The 22,637-nt window shown below is 47.9% G+C and overlaps 1 protein-coding gene across 1 annotated transcript in view; it reads right to left on the bottom strand.

Annotated features, from left to right (window-relative positions):
- The window catches only part of IQUB (IQ motif and ubiquitin domain containing), a 90,393-nt gene extending 68,329 nt beyond the window's left edge, over positions 1-22,064 (bottom strand). Inside the window, exons 1-2 of the mRNA XM_040343714.1 lie at positions 22,000-22,064; positions 7,505-8,121 (exon numbers count right to left, since the gene is read on the bottom strand). Of these exons, the coding sequence (XP_040199648.1) occupies positions 7,505-8,075 (571 nt within the window). The 5' untranslated portion in view covers positions 8,076-8,121; positions 22,000-22,064. The remainder of the gene's footprint in view (positions 1-7,504; positions 8,122-21,999) is intronic.
- Positions 22,065-22,637: the final 573 nt, after the last annotated feature.

The following is a 22,637-nucleotide window of genomic DNA, read 5'->3' as shown; positions in this document are numbered from 1 at the left end:
AGGGCATTCCGGAGACGCGAGGGCCGATGCATGTACTGTGGTCTCGGTGGGCATTTTCGGTTGGCATGTCCGAACCGTCCGGGAAACGCTCGCACCTGAGATCCTGTCGGGGGCAGATCTTGGGTGGAGTCTCTTCGTCCCCGGTTTCCCGTGCTGATAAACCACTGATCACTGTTGTTCTCTTCTGGGTCGGGGGATCGGTGACGACCCAGGCGTTGGTGGACTCTGGTGCTGGTGGATTTTTCATTGATAGTAAGTTCGCTGCCGCCAACTCCATTCCTCTGCAGGCTCGAGTTTCCCCGCTGGTTCTCGAGGCGATAGACGGCAGACCCCTCCAGCCGTCGCACGTGACTCATGAGACCCTTCCGGTGGGGATAGCCATTGGGGCCGTTCACAGGGAGTCGGCCTGCCTTCAGGTCATTTCGTCTCCACACTACTCGGTGGTCTTGGGGTACCCCTGGCTCCAGAAGCATAATCCGACTTTTGATTGGAGATCTGCCGAGATCCTCTCGTGGTCACCACAGTGTGGGGCTAGTTGCATCCATGGGCCTGTCAAGTTGTTGTGTACCTCCTCGGACTCTGTGTTGCCTCCTGAATACGAGGGGTACCGGGATGTATTCGATAAGGTGCGCGCTGTTGCCCTGCCTCCGCACCGCCCATATGATTGTGCCATAGATTTACAACCTGGTGCCGTTCCTCCTCGTGGCAGGGTCTATCCACTGTCGTTGCGGAGAATGAGGCCATGGAGGAGTACGTGAAGGAGGCGCTTTCCCATGGGCACATTCGCAAATCCTCGTCCCCGGCAGGGGCTGGATTTTTCTTTGTAAAAAAGAAGGGCGGAGAGTTGAGGCCTTGCATCGACTATAGGGGCATTAATCGCATCACGATCAAGAACGCATACCCAATACCGTTGATTTCCGAGTTGTTTGATCGCCTGAAAGGGGCCACGGTCTTTACCAAACTCGATCTGAGGGCGGCATATAACCTTGTAAGGATCAAGGCTGGTGACGAGTGGAAGACCGCGTTCAACACCAGGACTGGTCATTATGAATCCCTGGTTATGCCTTTTGGGTTGTGCAATGCGCCCGCAGTCTTTCAGGAATTCATCAACGATGTTTTCCGTGACCTGTTGCAGCAGTGTGTGGTGGTCTATTTGGATGACATCTTGGTATATTCTGGATCCATGGAGGCCCACATTCTGGATGTCAAGCGAGTGTTGCAACGGTTACGAGAGAACAAGCTTTTCGGTAATCTTGAGAAATGCGAATTTCACCGGTCCCAGGTAACCTTCTTAGGTTACATCATTTCCGCTGAGGGGTTCTCCATGGACCCTGAGAAGGTTTCGGCAGTCTTAAAGTGGCCCCAGCCCAGTGGTCTTCGTTCCCTGCAGCGCTTTTTGGGCTTCGCCAATTATTATCGGAAGTTCATCAGGGACTTCTCCATGTTGGCCAAACCTCTCACGCATTTGACCAGGAAGGGCAGTAATTCCCAGGTCTGGCCGGCCGAGGCCATCCGGGCTTTTGAGGCTCTAAAATCTGCCTTTGTGTCGGCTCCAATACTGTCTCATCCCAACCCTGGGTTACCCTTTGTTCTCGAGGTGGACGCGTCTGAGACGGGAGTAGGCGCCCTTCTGTCACAGCGTCGGACACCAGAGGGTCCTCTGCTTCCCTGTGGGTTTTACTCCCGGAAACTGTCTCCCGCGGAGTGCAACTACCAGATTGGTGACAGAGAGTTGTTGGCCATCGTGCAGGCTCTCAAAGAGTGGAGGCACTTGCTCGAGGGTTCGGTGGTTCCGGTTCTCATCCTAACGGACCACAAGAATCTGACTTACCTTTCTGAGGCCAAGAGATTGACACCCCGTCAGGCCAGATGGGCTTTGTTCCTGTCACGTTTCAATTATGTGGTCTCCTATCTACCTGGTTCCAAGAACGTCAGGGCGGATGCCTTATCACGTCAATACTCCGAGCTGTCCAGGGAGGAATCGATACCGACTTCGGTCATACCTCCTAATCAGATCCTGGCCGCCATTCGCACCAGCCTGACCTCTCCCCTTGGAGAGCAGATTTTGGCGGCCCAATCTGGTGCTCCCTCTGGGAGGCCCGACGGCAGATGTTTCGTGCCTGAGGAGTTGCGCACTCGGTTGTTGCGTACCTACCATAACTCCAAGACCGCGGGGCATCCTGGTAAGAATCAGCTGTCCTGGGCTGTTTCACGTTTGTTCTGGTGGCCTTCTCTGCGTGCTGACATTGCCACATATGTAGCAGCATGCTCTGTTTGTGCCCAGAGTAAGTCCCCTCGGCACCTTCCGTTGGGTCTCCTACAACCCATTGCCACTGGGGAGCGCCCATGGTCACACCTCGGGATGGACTTCATTGTGGACCTTCCTGCATCCCGAGGCCATACGGTCATCCTCATGATTGTGGATCGGTTTTCCAAGATGTGCCACTGTGTTCCTCTCAAGAAATTACCCTCTGCACAAGAGTTGGCCACGGTTTTCGCCAGGGAGGTCTTCCGGTTGCACGGTTTGCCCAAGGACATAGTTTCGGATCGGGGAAGTCAGTTTGTGTCCAGGTTCTGGCGCGCCTTTTGTTCCCAGTTGGGGATTCGACTCTCCTTCTCCTCGGCCTACCACCCTCAGTCCAATGGGGCCGCAGAACGGTCCAATCAGGCCCTGGAGCAATTTCTTCGTTGCTATGTCTCCGATCATCAAGACAATTGGGCTGACCTTCTGCCATGGGCTGAGTTTGCCAGGAACACGGCAGTTAACTCTTCCTCTGGGACGTCTCCCTTCATGGCCAATTATGGGTTCCAACCTGCCGTGTTACCGGAGTCATTCTCTCCCCAGGATATTCCGGCTGTGGAGGATCACCTTTCCGCTCTACGTGCTTCTTGGGTACAGATCCAGAGGTCCCTTGAGGTCTCTGCGCAGCGCCAGAAACTCCAGGCTGATCGCAGACGGGCGCCTGCTCCTTCCTACCAGGTCGGAGACCGCGTATGGTTGTCCACTCGCAACCTCAACCTTCGAGTGCCCACTCCTAAGCTGGCTCCTCGCTTTGTTGGTCCCTTCCGAGTGCTTCGCAGGGTGAACCCGGTTGCCTATGCCTTTGCGCTCCCACCGGGCATGCGGGTCTCCAATGTGTTTCACGTGTCCCTGTTGAAACCACTGGTATGCAATTGCTTCACCTCCTCGGTCCCTCGGCCTCGTCCAGTCCAGGTGGGCGATCATGAGGATTATGAGGTGAGCAATATCCTGGACTCACGCTTGGTCCGCGGTCGGGTGCAGTTTTTGGTCCACTGGCGTGGTTATGGTCCAGAGGAGCGTTCCTGGGTTCCCTCCGCAGATGTCCATGCTCCTGCCTTGCTCCGAGCCTTCCACGCGCGCTTCCCTCAGAAACCGTTTTTTGCGCCGCGGAGGAGGGGCCCTTGAGGGGGAGGTACTGTCATGGTCTTACCTTTTGCTGGCTTCTTTCATCTGACATGTGCTGGCGGCCATATTGGTTTCTGGGCTTCTTATAACTTACCACACACTGCGGCTCCTCCTTCCCACTGGGAGGAGCTGGATGCCTTGCATATATATATAGGAGGTCTGTTGCTTCATTTCCCTGCTTGGTCCTCTTGTATTCACATGCTCCTGAGATTGTGCTGCTGCTCTTGGTTACCGACCCGGCTTCCACGGACTACCCTTCTGGCTCCTGATCCCTGGCTTCGTTCGGACTACCCTTCTGGCTCCTGATCCCTGGCTCCGGTGGAAGACTCTGCACTGTTTGATCATCCGTTTGGACTTTTACCTTGCTGTTTGGTTTTCAATAAAGCCTTCCTATTCCATTTATCTATTGTTGTACGTCTGATTCATGCTTCCGTGACAGATTGTTAGCTTAAACTTTAAACATGACTATGGGATTCTCCTAGGAAAATCATGTTTTAGAATAAATGCCCATTCCTGGATCCTCCCACTGCCCTATGTTTTGTTTTTGTTCTAAAACAACCAAATAATGTGGTTTGTATTTTTGAACTGGTAAAGATCCTGTTCCTGATGTTTATGCCTGCTGCTACTATCCAGCCACTTGATTGATTAATAAAACAAAATTAATAAAACTTTGTTTTCATTGTGTTTGTCGTTTGCTTAAACTGTGCAATACAGTAGACTGTTGGCTTCCCAGCCAGTAGTCCTGTGGTAGGTTGCGTTTCTTTCCTCAAGGAATGTATAAAATACATTCGCATATTAATACAGAGGAGTCGGAGTCGGGGAGTCGGAGTCGGAAGTACATAAAACTGAGGAGTCGGAGTCGGGGAGTCGGAAGTACATAAAACTGAGGAGTCGGAACATTTATCTACCGACTCCACAGCCCTGATCACAGGTAGCATAAATCCTACATTATCACTCCCATCTAGATATGAATGACTGGTAATTCTCTTCTCCATGTCAATCTAAAAATCTGAACTTTTATTTTTTTGTAGAGTCCATTCAGATGAGCGTTTTAGTTTTTCAGGTGGATTTGACTGGATGCTTATTGTAGTCTATGGGCAGGCGAATGTAAATGACAAACAAGCATTCATCCATTTACATTCGATTACCAATAATGCCTCGTACACACAGCCGGATTTTCAGAGAAAAAAAGTCAGACAGGCTTTTTTTCTAGGCCTCCATCGGACTTTTTTTTTTCGAAAGTCCAACGGACCTTAGATAGAGAACCTGTTCTCTTTCTTTCCATCGGACTTCTGACGGACTCACGGCAGACTTTTGCATTGTCAAAAGTCCGACCGTGTGTACAAGGCATTAGTTCATTTACCGTAAATAAAAAATAAAATAACAATTGCATTATTTTCCAGTCTTTTACAAAAAAAATATGGATTGGTGGCAAAAGAATGTAAACGGATGTCTGTTTCCTCTGACCTGCCCATAGACCCATTATGGGTCTGTTTGCCTTCAGTCACAAGCTATAGCATCAAAAACTCAACAAACTTGGATGTCACAAAAGTGTTCTATTCAGCTCTGATTCACTGGATCTCAACAGAGAATAGCCATCTGAAAGTAATTATCAAGCTAGTTACAAAAGGCAGAAAATCTGCATATCATATAGCTCATACAGTGCCAATTATTTGCAGTATATTAACAGTATATTAAATGCAGGGATGCACATAACCCAAAGTACATTGCAGAAGAAATTAAATGAGAAAAAACAGAAGACAACACAATACCCTGGTGCCCAACCTGGGGCCAAAGAGCCACATGCGTGCCTTTGGCATTTTATGTGTGGCACTTTGGGCACCCTGCAGACACTGATCTTTGTTTCCCTACTGCCCTGTTACAGCAGTGATATCTAGTAGTCTCATATAATGTGTCTCTAGTCTATTACTGTCTCCAACAGCTCTTGTATTATGTTTCTGACCATGTCTTGTATCATGCCCTCAGTCACTGACCATATATTGTATCATGCCAGCAGTCTCTGGCCATCTCTTGTATCATGCTGGCAGTCTCTGACCATGTCTTGTATCATGTCCGCAGTCTCTGGCCATGTCTTGTATCATGTCCGCGGCCTCTGACCATATCTTGTATCCCCCCTTTTCTTTTCCTTCCCCTTTTTCTTCTTTTACCCCCTATCCCTGCATTCTCCCTCCCCTCCCTCCGTTCCCTAACCCCAAAATCCTCCTTCCCTTTTTCTTTTCTTTTCCCTTTTTTCCTTTTTTTTCTTTCCTATTTCTCCTCTGGGTGTCAAATTTCTGTGATGCTTGCCTCTTTCACTGTTTCTCGGTGGGCTTTGGTGACACGCTGCCCTCCTGCTCTACCGCACCTGCACTGACAAATGCAAATATTATTCTTTGTGTCTATATTTTGTTTCCTTTTATATAATTTGCTATGTATATGCTATATTGTATGTGTTTTGTATACACAAAAAACTTTTCCATGTATGTATACTTGTGAACTTAATTGTTTTCTTGTATATATGTTCCATTAGATGCAATATCTTATGCTCCTGAGGAAGCGCTAAGCGCGTAACATGTAGAGCAAGCCCTCCATTAAACCTCCGGAATACCACATGGGACACACAACTCAACATTGTACCTGTAACTAAGCTTTTCAGATAAAGCTTGTGTATAATAAGATTGTATATTGTTGTCACTACCCTTGTAGTATCAGTTACTGACCTAAAATTTGATTTTACGTCTGTCCGATTTTATGATATTTCATACTTAATAAATTTCTAGTTTTCTATACCAATTTGTACTGTGTGCCCTTAAAGCCCAATTTAATAGTCTCTCATCCAAATTCTCATCATATCGGGGCGTTGGCACATCCTATACAGGTGCATTCGCGGTATCACCACAGGATATATGCACATATCTTGTATCATGCCCTCAGTCATTGACCATATATTGTATCATGCCAGCAGTCTCTGGCCATCTCTTGTATCATGCTGGCAGTCTCTGACCATGTCTTGTATCATGTCCACAGTCTCTGGCCATGTCTTGTATCATGTCCGCGGCCTCTGACCATGTCTTGTATCATGCCCTTAGTCACTGACCATCTATTGAATCATACCTGCAGTCTCCCACTATCTTTGGTATCATGCCTATAGTCTCTGACCATCTCTTGTATCATGCCCACAGTCACTGACCATCTCTTGTATCATGCCCACAGTCTCTGACCATCTCTTGTATCATGCCTGCAGTCTCTGACCATCTCTTGTATCATGCCTGCAGTCTCTGAGCATCTCTTGTATCATGCCCTAAGTCTCTGAGCATCTCTTGTATCATGCCCACAGTCACTGACCATCTCTTGTATCATGCCCGCAGTCTCTGACCATCTCTTGTATCATGTCTGCAGTCTCTGACCATCTCTTGTATCATGCCTGCAGTCTCTGACCACCTCTTGTATCATGCCTGCAGTCTCTGACTATCTCTTGTATCATGCCCTAAGTCTGAGCATCTCTGGTATCATGCCCGCAGTCTCTGACCATCTCTTGTATCATGCCCACAGTCTCTGACCATCTCTTGTATCATGCCTGCAGTCTTTGACCATCTCTTGTATCATGCCCATAGTCTCTGACCATCTCTGGTATCATGCCCACAGTCTCTGACCATCTCTTGTATCATGCCCTAAGTCTCTGGCCATCTCTGGTATCATGCCTACAGTCTCTGACCATCTCTGGTATCATGCCTGCAGTCTCTGACCATGTCTTGTATAATTCCCACAGTCTCTGACCATCTCTTGTATCATGCCCACAGTCTCTGACTATCTATTGTGTTATAGCTACAGTCTTTGACATTCTCCAGTAACATACCCAAAGTGTTTGACCATCTCCTGTTGGGTGTTTGCTGTCTCTAAGAATGAATATTTACTTTATTTTTTGTGTTACCCTTTGGTGATGTCAGGGGCCGCACTTGAGACTCCCATATCAAGAAAGTTGACCACCACTGATATAATATAACCATACTCCTAGAATTGTTTGACATTACTGGCCACTTTAAAGTGAGGCAGTAAAACTCCATTCAAATAAACTACCTGTTGCCGTTGGACTGGTTATATCCGAAGATACATCTTTTTCTGTAGATGGCTCCTCCTCTTCTCTCTGTGAAACTGTAATCTCATCTGTCATTGTATCATTTAAGATTTGTATATGGTCTTCATGCATTGTCTCTGGCACCTGCTCTGATGCTGGCAAATCAGCAATGAGCTCTGAAGCAGTCTGATCCCCAATATGTTGCTGCGTTGTTAAAGCTTGATCTATAACGTCGTCTAGTGGTGTCGATTCAGCCTCTTGTTTATATTGCTTTTCAGCTGACATGTCTGAATCAGGTGGTTCATCACCTGGGCTGACAATGTCTTCACTGGTAGGTAAATCCTCTTGCCCATTTTGACTTTCTTCAGTGTGCGGTTTCTCATCAATGCTTTGTACCCCTTTACTCTGAGCATTGAAATTGTGGTCTTGTTCCTGAGAAGCTGCCTCGTCTATTAGAGATGGTACAGAGGAAGCCATGTCTTCACCAAGATCAACAACTGCAGTTTCTTGGATCTCATCATCAGTTTGCAGACCTACATCTGTGCTTTCAGGTGGTTGACCTAAATATTCCATCTTAGGTTATTGGGTTCTCTTTCAATTTATGAGATTTCTCCAAAGTCTATAACATAAAAAAAAAGAAAAGAAAACATTATGAAAGATTTCTAAATAGAGCAACACATACATTCAACAATGTGAAGTAGCCTGTGGTCAAAACAAACATCTTATCTACTGTATTTGTCACCTACTGCATATACTTTCTGTTATTTGTGGAGCAAATTAGGGATGGGCTTCGTATTCGAGTCAAACTCATGTTCGACTCGAACATCGTATGTTTAATCGTTCGTCGAAATACGAACAAAACGGGTCGTTCGCGCCAAATTCGAGTTACGTTTCACAGACCATAATTCACTGCAGCATCGCTGGCTGATGATTGGCCAAGCATGCACTATGACCCGCATGCTTGGCCAATCACAGCTTGCAAAAAACGGAGAGCCATAATTGGCCAAAGCCAGGGTGGCTTTGGCAAATTATGGCTCAGGGGGTTTAGTACACGCCCCACACTATAAAAGGCCGCCTGCAGGTCGGCCTTGTGTAGTGTGTTGCGGTGGTTAAGAGAGGACAGAGAGAGTGTCATTTTTTTGAAGGTAGATAGAGCAGGCAGGCAGGCAGGCAGGCTAGTCAGTTAATATTAGGCCTCGTACACACCACAGGACATGTCCGATGAAAACGGTCCGCGGACCGTTTTCATCGGACATGTCCGCTCGGAGATTTCGGTCTGATGGCTGTACACACCATCAAACCTAAATCCCCGCAGACAGAGAACGCGGTGACGTAGACGACACCGACGTTCTCTATCGCGCGAGTTTAATGCTTCCACGCATGCATCGAATCAATTCGACGCATGCGCAGGATTTCGGTCCGCTGGTTAGACGTACTAACCAGCGGACATGTCCGACGGACAGCTCTCCAGCGGACAAGTTTCTTAGCATGCTAAGAAACTTTTGTCCGCTGGAAATCTGTCTGCTAGCCTGTACACACGATCGGATCTGTCCTCTGAAACTGGTCCGCGGACGAGTTTCAGCGGACATGTCCGGTCGTGTGTACGAGGCCTTACAGTGTGTAGAGGATATATATGCATCCCAGGTGTTGTATATATATTTATACACTGTATAGTTTAGCTAGATCAGTTCTTCCTAATTTACTGGCAGGCAGGTGATTGTGCTAGCTGCAGTATTCTTACGTGGTTTATTGCCTGTGTCCTCTGTAGTTTGCACCTAAAGCTACTTGGTGTGTACTGGCCGTGTGCTCTGTAGTTTGCACCTAAAGATGCAGAAGCAGTGATTTTAATGATGCTTAAATAAAAAAATAAAAAAATAATTCCTTTAAATATTGTACCTGCTGGGTGTCTATAGTATGCCTGTGAAAACGTCTTTGAGAACATGGGTCTTGCCCGAGGGAACATGTATCAATGGAAAAAAAGTTTTAAAAACGGTTGTTTTTTCAAGAGTCCTACTATAGACACCCAGCAGGTACAATATTTAAAGGAATTTTTCATTTTTTTTTTTTTAAGCAAAGCATCATTAAAATCACTGCTCCTGAAAAAAACGACCATTTTTAAAACTTTTTTTCCATTGATACATGTTCCCTGGGGCAAGACCCGGGTTCTCAAAGACGTTTTACGACAATAACTTGCATATTAGGCTTTAAAATGAGCACTTTTGAATTCGAACGTTCGAGTCCCATAGACGTCAATGGGGTTCTAAATGTTCGCGCGAACGTTCGGTCCGTTCGAAGGTTCTGGTGCGAACCCGTTCGGCTCATCCCTAGAGCAAATCCGACTCCAGAAAAAAAGGGTACTCTAAGGAGAAAACAGAAATAATGCTCCATGGTTTCTGGCTCTTGCTCTCCTTCCTCTCTTGATGTGGTGGGTTAGCAGAACAGCAATGAAGGCAAAAAATAAGAAAAAGTTTAGGTTTGGAGCCGGTCACTGTTCCCCATCGGAAAGCCCCATTTTCAAAGGTTTTGACCTCCTACATAAGTTATACAGTGCCTTGAAAAAGTATTCATACCCCTTGAAATTTTCCACATTTTGTCATGTTACAACCAAAAATGTAAATCAAGAGGCTTTCTCGCATTACGGTGTGGAGTTACAGACAGAAGAACAGGAAGTGAGGATTTCTCAGAAGAAATAAGAGCATTTAAAAGCAAAATCGAAGGATGAGGTAGAAGGAGGACTGCACTAAGGTAAAGGAAGCCATTTAGGGAAAACATTTTTTACCTTTACAACCCCTTTAACATGATAAAAAAATAAATTTACCTCAAGGTCAATGCAACAGACTTCCAGTATACTGCAAATGTGTAACTACAGTATACAATAGGGTGACCAGACATCCCCGGTTTCAGGGGACAGTCTCCTGATTGAGGACACTGTCCCCGGAACAAGTCTGTCCCCGGTTTGTGTCCCCAGATTGGATTTGAACAGGGACTGGTGCAATTTCATAGACAGTCAGTGCTCCTACTAGCTTGGGGGGGGGGGGGGGGGTTTCATTATCTGTCCCCCTTTCTGATGATCATGTGCTGGTCGGAGCGGAGGGAATATTTCTTCAGTTTCGGGTGCATGCCCATTCCGCACTGTTCGCATGTTCTTCTGCCTTGGCTCAAGTCCCGGGCAGCCGCCTGCCTGCTTATCTCCTTGCCTTCCCTGGCGGAGTGATCTTCCACTGCTCCCCACCCAGTAGTGGCCGAGAGTAAGACTTGAGAGGCTGTGAGGCGGGCGGGGGCGGTCAGAGAGTCGATGATTGCCGCCATTACTAGTAAATAAAAAAAAATGTCCCCGGATTTCATTTAAAAAATCTGGTCACCTTAGTATACCTGGGGCTAAATTCAGTAAGGGCAGCGTATCTTTGTGTGGGCGTAGCGTATGTTATTTACGCTACGCCTCCGCAACTTGGACGGGCAAGTGCATTATTCACAAAGCACTTGCTCCGTAAGTTGCGGCGGCGTAGCGTAAATGGGCCGGCGTAAGCCCGCCTAATTCAAATGTGGAAGGGGGGGCGTGTTTTATGTTAATGTATGATGACCTGACGTGATTGACGTTTTTTACGAACGGCGCATGCGCCGTCCGTGTACATATCCCAGTGTGCATTGCTCCCAAGTACGCCGCAACTACGTATTGGTTTCGACGTGAACGTAAATTACGTCCAGCCCTATTCGCGAACGACTTACGCAAACAACGTAAAGAATTCAAAAATCGAAGCGGGAACGACGTCTATACTTAACATTGCGTGCGCCTCATAGAAGCATGAGCAACGTTACGCCGAAAAAGCCTTACGCAAACGACATAAAAAAATACCGCCAGGCGCACGTACGTTTGTGAATCGGCGTATCTAGGTCATTTGCATATTCTACACCGAAAACAACGGAAGTGCCACCTAGCGGCCAGCGTAAATATGCACCTAAGAGACTTACGCCGCTCGTATCTTAGCCTAATTTAAGCGTATCTGGTTTCCAGAATACGCTTAAATTTACGACGGCGTAAATTCAGAGTTAGGACGGCGTATCGACTGATACGCCGGAGTAACTCTTACTGAATCTAGCCCAAGGTATTGTTATTAATCAATAAACCACATGAGACATTTCAAAAACATATTTGCTAATAAGACTGAAAAAGAACAACCCTAATTTATTTGATACAATCTTTCAGTAACAATTTACCAGCACTGATTAATTAACACTTTGTATTCTACGTGTTATCAGTGATTCATAAGATCAACTATTCAGCAATTTTTTTTTCCAACTCTCTTCTCGCAGATGAGTCAGGGAGTAGCATTTATATATTTAACTTCAGTATAGATAAAAGTATTTACCAGTTTAACCACTTCAGGCCCGGCCTTTAGCAGAATGAAGACCGGGCGGTGGTTCTGTTTTCCTGACTGGAAGTCATATGACGTCTTTCGGGATAACATGCCAGCATGGGGGCGCGTAGCGCGGCAATCAGTGGTGCGCTGTGTCAGTCTGGCACACCGCATCTCAGATCGTGGTAAGGAGCCTCTGACGGAGGCTCCTTACCACATGATCAGCTGTGATCAATCACAACTGATCACGGCGTGAACCAGGAAGTGCCGGTAAACGACTTTCCTTGGTTCGCGCTGACAGGGAGAGCTGATCGGCAGCTCTCCCTGTCAGAGGGGGGATTTGTGCTGATAATCAGCACATTGATTATCAGCACATCCCCCGTGAGAGGTGCCCACCACAGCTGCAAATCTGTGCCCATCAGCTGCCAGTCAGTGCTCATTACAGTGCCAATCGGTGCCCATCAGTAACACCTGTCAGTACCTCATCATCAGTGCTGGAAAAGAGTGCCATCTATTAGTGTCCATCATTGCTGCCTGCCAGTGCCCATCAGTGCTGCATATCAGTGGCCATCAATTCTACATATTAGTGCCTCCTTATTAGTACCCACCAGTTCTGCCTCATAAGTGCCCATCAGTGCCGCCTAATCAGTGTCCGTCAGTGAAGGAGAAAACAAAATGTTATAACAGACGAAGAAAAACATTTTTTTTTTCAAACATTTTGGTATTTTTTAGTAGGGTTGTCCCGATACCGATACCAGTATCGGTATCGGGACCGATAACGAGTATTTGCGGGAGTACTCGTACTCCCGCAAATACCCCCGATACCTAAATAGAATACTTTCCCCCCCCCCCCCGCTGTCGCCGTATATCGTTAATCACCGCGCGGCGAACATTACAGGCACCTTTAGTTTGAATAGCTGTTTTGCCCGCCGCGCCGTGTATAGACACTCCCCCTTGGACGGATCTGTCTAATCCCGAGCAAGGGGGAGTGTCCTTTACACGGCGTGGCAGGGAAAACAGCTATTGAAACGAAAGCTGCCTGTAATGTTCGCCGCACAATGATTAACGCGGCAGCGGCATTATCATCATCAGGTATGGGGGACATGGCTGGATATATGTGGGGGACATGGCTGCATATATGGGGGACATGGCTGCATATACTGTATGGGGGACATGGCTGGATATATGGGGGGACATGGCTGGATATATGGGGGGACATGGCTGCATATATGTGGGGGGACATGGCTGGATATATGGGGGGACATGACTGCATATATGTGGGGGGACATGGCTGCATATATGTGGGGGGACATGGCTGCATATATGTGGGGGACATGGCTGCATATGTTTGGGGACATGGCTGCATATGTTTGGGGACATGGCTGCATATGTTTGGGGACATGGCTGCATATGTTTGGGGACATGGCTGCATTTGTGGGGGGGACATGGCTGCATTTGTGGGGGGACATGGCTGCATAAGGGGGGGACATGGCTGCATATGTGGGGGACATGGCTGCATATGTGTGGGACATGGCTGCATTTGTGGGGGGACATGGCTGCATTTGGGGACACATTTAAAAAAAAGTATCGGTATTCGGTATCGGCGAGTACATAAAAAAAAGTATCGATACTTGTACTCAGTCCTAAAAAAGTGGTATCGGGACAACCCTATTTTTTAGTTTAACAAAAAATAAAAACCGCAGAGGTGATCAAAGACCACTACAAGAAAACTCTATTTGTGGGAAGAAAAAGATAAAAAAAATTGGGTACAGTGTTGCATGACCGCTCAATTGTCATTCAAAGTGTGACAGCGCTAAAAGCTGAAAATTGTCCTGGGCAGGAAGGGGCAAAAATGCCTTCTATGGGAGTGGTTAAAGAGGAAAAATGTGCGCTGACCTGCATCTGGTATAAAAATGCCATCAGCCTTGGGACCTCCATGTTATCAGGACATGGCAAAGTTAGATGTAAAGTGACCACAGCAGCTTAAAGCGGGGGTTCACCCTATCGACAGGAAAAAAAAAAATTTTTTTTCTTTTACCTTTAAATCAGGCACTGTAGCGCGAGCTACAGTATGCCTGTCCCGAATTTTTTCCCCCCATACTCACCTTGTAGTCGTCCATCGAAGATACCGGGGAATGGGCGTGCCTCTGGAGACGGAGGATGATTGACGGCCGGCTCTGGCGCGTCACGCTTCTCCGGAAATAGCCGAAATAGGCTTGGTCTTCACGACGCGTGCGCATAGCCTGTGCGCACGCGCCGTGAAGAGCCGAGACCTACTCCGGCTGTCTTCGGGGAGAGTGACGTGCCAGGGCCGGCCGTCAATCATCCTCCCTCTCCATAGGCACGCCCATTCCCCGCGGGAGCCGGAATCTACGATGGACGACTACGAGGTGAGTACGGGGTTAAAAAAATCGGGACAGGCATACTGTAGCTCGCGCTACAATGCCTGTCTCGATGGTAACATCATGTGGGTCAGGGTGAACTACCGCTTTAATAATATTACCAACAATGAACGTCCCCTAGTAGGGTACACATGTGGCCATTCAAACCATGAGTGTAACTATTCCTTCTTTTATCCTCATATGAGCATGGCTTAGAATGGATAATGCACATATTGATTTGACAAATTTAGACATATATAGCCAGCTAAATGTGTTAAAGATCAGACAGACAGGTCAAATGTTTCTCATAGACATTAGATAACAGATGCCCATTATGGCCATTTTGGCAAAATCTAAATATAGGCTTACTTTCCTGGTCATCTTGACTAACTGATTTCATGGAGAAGAATCAATCATGTATGAAATTAGACCACACTGCACAAACTTCATATAAAACTTCATATAACCTATCTGTAGGGCTGGGCGCTTCTGCGCTTGTCTGACACCTCGGAAATCCAAATGTTAAAAAAAAAACAGCATTCCAACTGAATTTCCAAGATGGAAGTCTAACATCAGTTGAAATTAAAATGGAACTAAACCCACCCAGTTAACTGTTTCCCAAAACAGTTAAACCCCTTTCGCACTGAGGTAGTTTTTAGGCATTTTAGCACTAGAAATATCGCCTGTAAACTGCCTGCCATGCCGCCCGAATGTGAAAGCCCAAGTGTTTTCACACTGTGGGTGGGGCGCTTGCGGGACGTTAGAAAAAGCATCTTTGGGGCAGTTTTGGAGCGGTGCGTACATCGCTCCCAAAACGCTCCCCTGCCCATTGCAATAAATGGGCAGCGCTTCCGAAGCACCGCAACACAGGGGTTTTTAACCTCTTCTTTGACTGCTAGCGGGGATTAAAAGTGCCCCGCTAGTGGCCAAAAAGAGCAGCTTAAACAGTACTAAAGCGCCGCTAAAATGAGCGGTGCTTCAGCACTAACGCACGAGCAGCCCCAGAGTGAAAGGGGTCCTACATTCAACACATACTGCAAATATTAACTGTCACAATTGCTTGCGCTCTCAACCAACATGTCAAGCCATCAAATTGTGTCATAACATGCACAGCACCATGGCAGCTGCAGATCAAACAGCAGGCCATAGACAATGCGATTTTATTTCATGCAACCACAAGATAGAGAAAGCGAGATGGGGGAAGAAGAGAGAGGGAAGTATTCAGTGTGCAGAAGTCTTAAGCCTCGTACACACGATCGGACTTCCATCAGACAAATCCGTGGATTTTTGCCTGAAGGGCGTTGTCCGTGAATTTGTTCTGCATACAGATGGCAGAACATTTTCAGCCAACATACACCAAACTACATGGTTTTTCAGCGCTTTACCACCACCCTTTGGGCAACTTCTGCTATTGTTTTCTGATGTTTAGCATTGGTTCGGAGCATGCGTGTTTTTACTTTGGATTTTAGTCCGAAGGATTTGTGTACACATGATCGGATAATCCGACGCAACACATTTGTTGTCGGACAATTTGAGAGCATGCTATCCCACATTTGTTGTCGGACAATTTGAGAGTATGGCTATCCCACATTTGTTGTCGGACAATTTGAGAGCATGTACAACCAACATTTGTTGTCGGAAATTCAAACAATTGTCCGATGGAGCATACAGGCGGTCGGATTATCCGAAAAAACATGTCCATGTGACAATTGATGTCAGAACATCCGATCGTGTGTACGGGCCTTTACTTGTCAATTTTTGTCGCCCCCCCCCCCCCAGGATGTGTGGCTGGGTGGGCAATAGGTGATAGGACAAGAGGCAGAGTATGGGGCTGGGTGGGCACAGGTGGTTGGACAGGAGGCAGAGTGTGGGGCTGGGTGGGCACAGGTGATTGGACAGTAAGCAGAGTGTGGGGCTGGGTGGGCAGAGGTGATAAGACAGGAGGCAAAGTGTGGTGCTGTGTGGGCACAGGTGATAGGACAGGAGGCAAAGTGTGGGACTGGGTAGGCAGAGGTGATGGGACAGGAGGCAAAATGTGGGACTGGGTAGGCAGAGGTGATGGGACAGGAGGCAAAGTGTGGGACTGGGTGGGCAGAGGTAATTGGACAGGAGGCAAAGAGTGGGACTGGGTAGGCAGAAGTGATGGGACAGGGGGCAAAGTGTGGGACTGGGTAGGCAGAGGTGATGGGACAGGAGGCAAAGTGTGGGACTGGGTAGGCACAGGTGATAGGACAGGAGGCAAAGTGTGGGGCTGGGTGGGCAGAGGTAATTGGACAGGAGGCAAAGTGTGGGACTGGGTAGGCACAGGTGATAGGAAAGGAGGCAAAGTGTGGGGCTGGGTAGGCACAGGTGATAGGACAGGAGGCAAAGTGTGGGGCTGGGTGGGCAGAGGTGATTGGACAGGAGGCAAAGTGTGGGACTGGGTAGGCAGAAGTGATGGGACAGGAGGCAAAGTGTTGGGCTGGGTGGGCAGAGGTGATGGGACAGGAGGCAAAGTGTGGGACTGGGTGGGCAGAGGTAATTGGACAGGAGGCAAAGAGTGGGACTGGGTAGACAGAAGTGATGGGACAGGGGGCAAAGTGTTGGGCTGGGTGGGCAGAGGTGATAGGACAGGAGGCAAAGTGTGGGGCTGGGTGGGCAGAGGTGATTGGATAGGAGGCAAAGTGTGGGACTGGGTAGGCACAGGTGATAGGACAGGAGGCAAAGTTTGGGGCTGGGTGGGCAGAGGTGATTGGACAGGAGGCAAAGTGTGGGACTGGGTAGGCACAGGTGAAAGGACAGGAGGCAAAGTGTGAGGCTGGGTGGGCAGAGGTGATTGGACAGGAGGCAAAGTGTGGGACTGGGTAGGCAGAAGTGATGGGAAAGGAGGCAAAGTGTGGGGCTGGGTGGGCAGAGGTGATAGGACAGGAGGCAATGTGTGGGGCTGGGTGGGCACAGGTGATAGGACAGGAGGCAAAGTGTGGGACTGGGTTGGCACAGGTGATAGGACAGGAAGCGGAGTATGGGGCTGGGTGGACACAGGTGATTGGACAGAAAGAAAAGTGTGGGGTCGGGTATGCAGAGGTGAGCACTGTTTTTTTATCTTTTTATCTTTATCCCGCTCTCATTTCCTGCAATCCTTGCATAGGCAAGGATGGCATATTTTGCCCCGCCCCCTTACCTCCCGCAGAGCGATTGGCTGTACTTCTCCTATGGGTCACAGGAGTGCAATTCGTTTTGCATACCTGTTTTCTGCAGAGAGTGATCTGAAGTCCACTCTCTGCTGACGTCACTGGAATCAGTCCAGGCCCCGCGTAATCCTAACAATGGATCCGCCAGGTCCCTGGACTGACACCCGGCTCAGGCTTTCAGCGAGCTGCTGAGAGCCTGAGCTGGCTGCTTACTCCACAGCCCAGTGCTCCAATGAGTGAGGAGGGGGATGAGCAGAGAGCTGTGACTGACAGTCTGCAGCTCTCTGCTCGGGAGCTCTGAAAACTGAGTGATCGATGGTGTTCGATTGCTCTGTTCTCAGTGTAGAGGCGCTGGGGGACAGATGCAGCATCAGACCGAGGTAAGTATGATTCTGAAAAAAATAATAATTCCTTTACTTCTCTTTTAAGGTATAGACATGTGTCTAAATCTCCCTTGCCTCTGAAGTTCGGTCTGCATTCTGATTGCTCCAGAGGCTTCTGACAGGCAGTGAGGAAGCAATATGTTGCCTGCTCACCGACCTGTTTTAGGCTCCATTTACACTTTTGTCACTTGTCATGCAACATTGAACTTCAAAGTCGCATGACAAGTCGTTCCCCATATTTTCAAATCATTTTTATCATTGATCAAAGCCAAAGTTGTATCCAAGTTACACCTATCCAAAGTTGCATTAATGTTGCAACAAAGTTGCACTCCATAGTTGTGCAACTTTGCAGTCCTACAAGTGTGAATGGAGCCTTAACCCCATTTTTCCCAAAAAAACACGCCACAACCGCGTCCATCTGTTTGCTGTGCTTTACCATTGACTTGAATGTGTAGTGTTAGGGCGGGCTTGACACCTGCCGATCGCTACGTTGGGTCAACTTTGCCTTGGGCATGAAGCATCGAAGCCGCAGCATATAAACATCCCCATCTGCTGCCTATTGCATCTTAAGGTGGAACTCCAAGGGGAAGTCCTCTCTACCCTCCTCTTCACAATTTTTTTGGGGGTGAGTGGACAGGTTTTGACAGGTACTCACTCCCACTTCTGCTCGGATCACCTAGACAATCTAAGCGGAAGTTCTCCTCTCCCTCCCCACAGTCTTCTGGGACTTGCTGCAGGTCCCAGAAGACTGCAGGACCATTCACAAAGTGAATACGCAGTGGGCAGCGCACGCTGTCTTAGCTGGGTGCCCACAGTTGAGATGCCGGCACCGAAGACAGAAGACGGAGGGACGGCTCGGGCGAGCACATCTCTGGATCCTGGGACAGGTTAGTGTCTGTTTAAAAAGTTAACAGCTACAGTTTTTGTAGCTGCTGACTTGTAATAAACACAAAAAAAGGCTCCTCTTTAAGGGGCCTCATTTAGATTTGAGGTTGGGGGGGGGGTGGCAAAAATGCACATTTGCCACCCTCAAACCCTCCTCCCCCCAACCACAAATCTAAATGAGGCCTAATACTCCATTCACACTTGGTGTTACCGAAACGTGCGCCAAAGTGCAGAAAAACATGTGTTTTGATGAGTGTTTCGGAAATGCGTCACGCTTGCGGGGGTTCACCCAAAAATAAATTCTTAACATTACATTCAGCCGAGTTGTCCTAATGACAATCGGCTGTTTTTTTTTTTTGTTTTTTTTTCGTACATACCTTATTTTCACCACCGCTTCCGGGTATGTCTTCTGCGGGACTGGGCATTCCTAATTGATTGACAGGCGTCCGACCGTCGCATACTGCGCGTCACAAGTTGCCGAAAGAAGCCGAACGTCGGTGCGCAGGCGCCGTATAGAGCCGCACCGACGTTCAGCTTCTTTCGGCAACTTGTGACATACTGTATGCGACTTTAACAGCCAGCCAGTAATAAAGACCTGACAGGGGTTCTAATCTCTCTCCATTCTGTCTACAGCTAAAATAAACGTTTTGGGCCAGATTCACATAGGTTAGCGGATCTTTAGATCCTCGTTACCTATATGATTTAAGATGCGCCGCCGCAAGTTTTTGAGGCAAATGGGTAATTCACAAAACACTTACCTCAAAACTTGCGGCGGCGTATCGTAAATCCCCCGGCGGAATTCAAATTCCGAGGCTAGGGGGAGTGTACTATTCAAATCAGGCGCGTTCCCGCGCCAATCGAATAGCGCATGCGCCGTCCGGAAATTTTCCCAGCGTGCATTGTTTCAAATGACATCGCAAGGACGTCATTGGTTTCAACGTTTACGTAAATTACGTCCATCCGTATGCGCGAACGACTTACGCAAACGATGTAAAAAAATCAAATTTTGTCGTGGGAACGACGGCAATACTTAACATTGGCTACGCCTCATAGAAGCAGGGGTAACTATACGCCAGAAAAACCCTTACGTAAACGGCGTAAAGTGACTGCGTCGGGCCAGCGTACGTTCGTGAATTGGCATATCTCGCTGATTTACATATTCTCTGCGTAAATCAGCGAGAACGCCCCCAGCGGCCATTTTAAAATTGCAGTTAAGATCCGACGGTGTAACACAGTTACACCTGTCGGATCTTAGGCATATCTATGCGTAACTGATTCTATGAATCAGTTGCATAGATACGACCGGCGCAACTCTGAGATACGACGGCGTATAAGGAGATACACCATCGTATCTCTATGTGAATCTGGCCATTTGTCTTCAGTTCTAACGGAGGCGTAACTAGAACCCCTCAGGGCAAGAAACCATCTTACGCCTCACTGACCCTCGGCTGGGCAACCCTTTGCGACCCTGGAAGTTCTGACTGGTGCCAGTCGTTTTTTATATTTTTATTTTATTTTTTTACCATTTTATCTTCTTTGTTTTTTTTTTTACAACTGTATTTTTTATTCTTTTTTACAATTTTATTTTGTATTGTCTTTTACAATTTTTTGGAGCCTTGATGACATATCAGGGGTCTAAACCATGGGTGTAGGAACCCTTACAAATCTGGGGGGGACAGCATTTTTACTCGCCAATACCCACCCCTCTCATGTACATACTACCCACCCCTCTCATGTACATACTACCCACCTATACCGTATAGGTGGGTAGTATGTACATGAGAGGGGTGGGTATAGGTGGGTAGTATGTACATGAGAGGGGTGGGTAGTATGTACATGAGAGGGGTGGGTATTGGTGGGTAGTATGTACATGAGAGGGGTGGGTAGTATGTCCACAAGAGGGGTGGGTATAGGTGGGTAGTATGTACACGAGAGGGGTGGGTATTGGTGGGTAGTATGTACATGAGAGGGGTGGGTAGTATGTACACAAGAGGGGCGGGTAGTATGTACACGAGAGGGGTGGGTATAGGTGGGTAGTATGTACATTAGAGGGGTGGGTATTGGTGGGTAGTATGTACATGAGAGGGGTGGGTAGTATGTACACAAGAGGGGTGGGTATAGGTGGGCAGTATGTACATGGTAGGGGTGGGTATAGGTGGGTAGTATGTACATGAGAGGGGTGCGTATAGGTGGGTAGTATGTACATGAGAGGGGTGCGTATAGGTGGGTAGTATGTACATGAGAGGGGTGGGTAGTATGTACACGAGAGGGGTGGGTAGTATGTACAAGAGAGGGGTGGGTAGTATGTACACGAGAGGGGTGGGTAGTATCGAATACACCACTGATGCATTAGTGACCAGTGCCAGTTATTTAACCCCTTTGTGCTGCATTAGTGGCACGGGTATCAGAGTTTATGAACCCTTTGATGCTGCACCATAAATGCAGCACAAGGGGGTTAATTAACTGGTCACTAATGCAATAACCCTCTCCATGCTGCATATTTCAAATACCAATGTAAACCCCCCCCCCCCCCCCAAAGAGTTAAACACTTCAGGCAGGTTGACACAGCTAAGCCACTGTGACAACAGTGATTTAGGTTACGTTTTTAGCTTAGAAAACTTACCTGCACTTTTGCAGGGGCTTCACTGGCTCCTCACAGCAGCACTCTCCTCGGCTCTTTCTTCCCGCCTCCCGGTCTGTGAATGACATCACGCCGGGCGGGACTAGGAAGCTCCTGTCGGGCGGAGAACACTCTGCCTGAGTCAGGCAGCCTGACAGGGAAGTGAATGGTCCGTGATTCACTCACAGCACACTCGCACCGCTCTGCTGCAGACAGTGTACCAGCGGCCGGCAAGGCTCTCTTCAGCAGTGCGGAACAAGCGGCATCCTTAGCCTCCCTTACCCCCCTCAGTCGGCTCCTGGCAGGTTCAGTAACTGTCGGCTTGGCCGCTCCGCCTCCCCTACAGCGCAGCCCGCTCATGCTGCCAGCTTGTTGGACACTAACTGGACGAGGCTCGGCGGGTGGGGGGGATTTTACCATACCTGTCCCCCCCGCATTATTATCTGGGGGGGATCCGTCCCCCCCGTCCCCCCCGGTTCCTACGCCCATGGTCTAAACAGACCTCTGAATTGAAGATGAAGCCATCATTGCACTGGAGTCTTTATGTGGAAATGATCCCAATCCATCCGTGGTGTCCTACCTACTGCTCAGAGTCCCCATTCAGTGTCATCAGCAGTCACATTCTCCCAGACATATCGTCCAGTGTGTGTTGCAGTGTCCCCCTCCTCCCCGTACATCGGACCCCCATGTACACCCCTCTTACCGATCTCACAGTCCAGGCTGATTTGTTGTCACCGGCGTCTCCAAGGGAACAGGGGGCGGGAACAGGTCTCTCCAGTGACAGGTGGGCGGCTCCCGGGAGAAGACTCCGCCCACGTGTGATCAGGAAAGCTGAGACTTCTATCACACACGATCGCGGCTTCCATAAGGGAGAGCAGATGTCTGCGTGTGTGTGTGTACTGTATGGAGCTCATAGTGTCACATGGAATAACAATACTCATCACACACACGTTAGGGGAATGTACTAAGACTGGAGCAAATATGGAGAGGAACCAATCAGCTTCTAGTTAGGGCTCATTTAGGATAGGTTTGCAGCTGTGTGCATTTTCAGAAGCGCAGAAACTCACAATAATCATCTTAACATGATTTCCTATGGGCCCCCTTCACTATGGGCCCCCTGCAGAGCATTTTTATAAGAGGTTGCGGGGTCTTTTTTCGTGCGATTTTGGGATTCATAAACTTGAATGGAAATGAAAATGACGGTTTTAAAACCAAAAATTCAAGATGCACTTGGCCAAAACCGAAATTGACGTTTTTTTAATATATATATATATATATATATATATACACACACATATATATATATATATATATATTATTATTATTATATATTTTTCTATA

This window comes from Rana temporaria, chromosome 3 (assembly GCF_905171775.1).
Source record: "Rana temporaria chromosome 3, aRanTem1.1, whole genome shotgun sequence".
NCBI lineage: Eukaryota > Metazoa > Chordata > Amphibia > Anura > Ranidae > Rana > Rana temporaria.
Note: the sequence above shows the minus strand (reverse complement) of the source record. Positions and strands in the feature narration are given on the sequence as shown.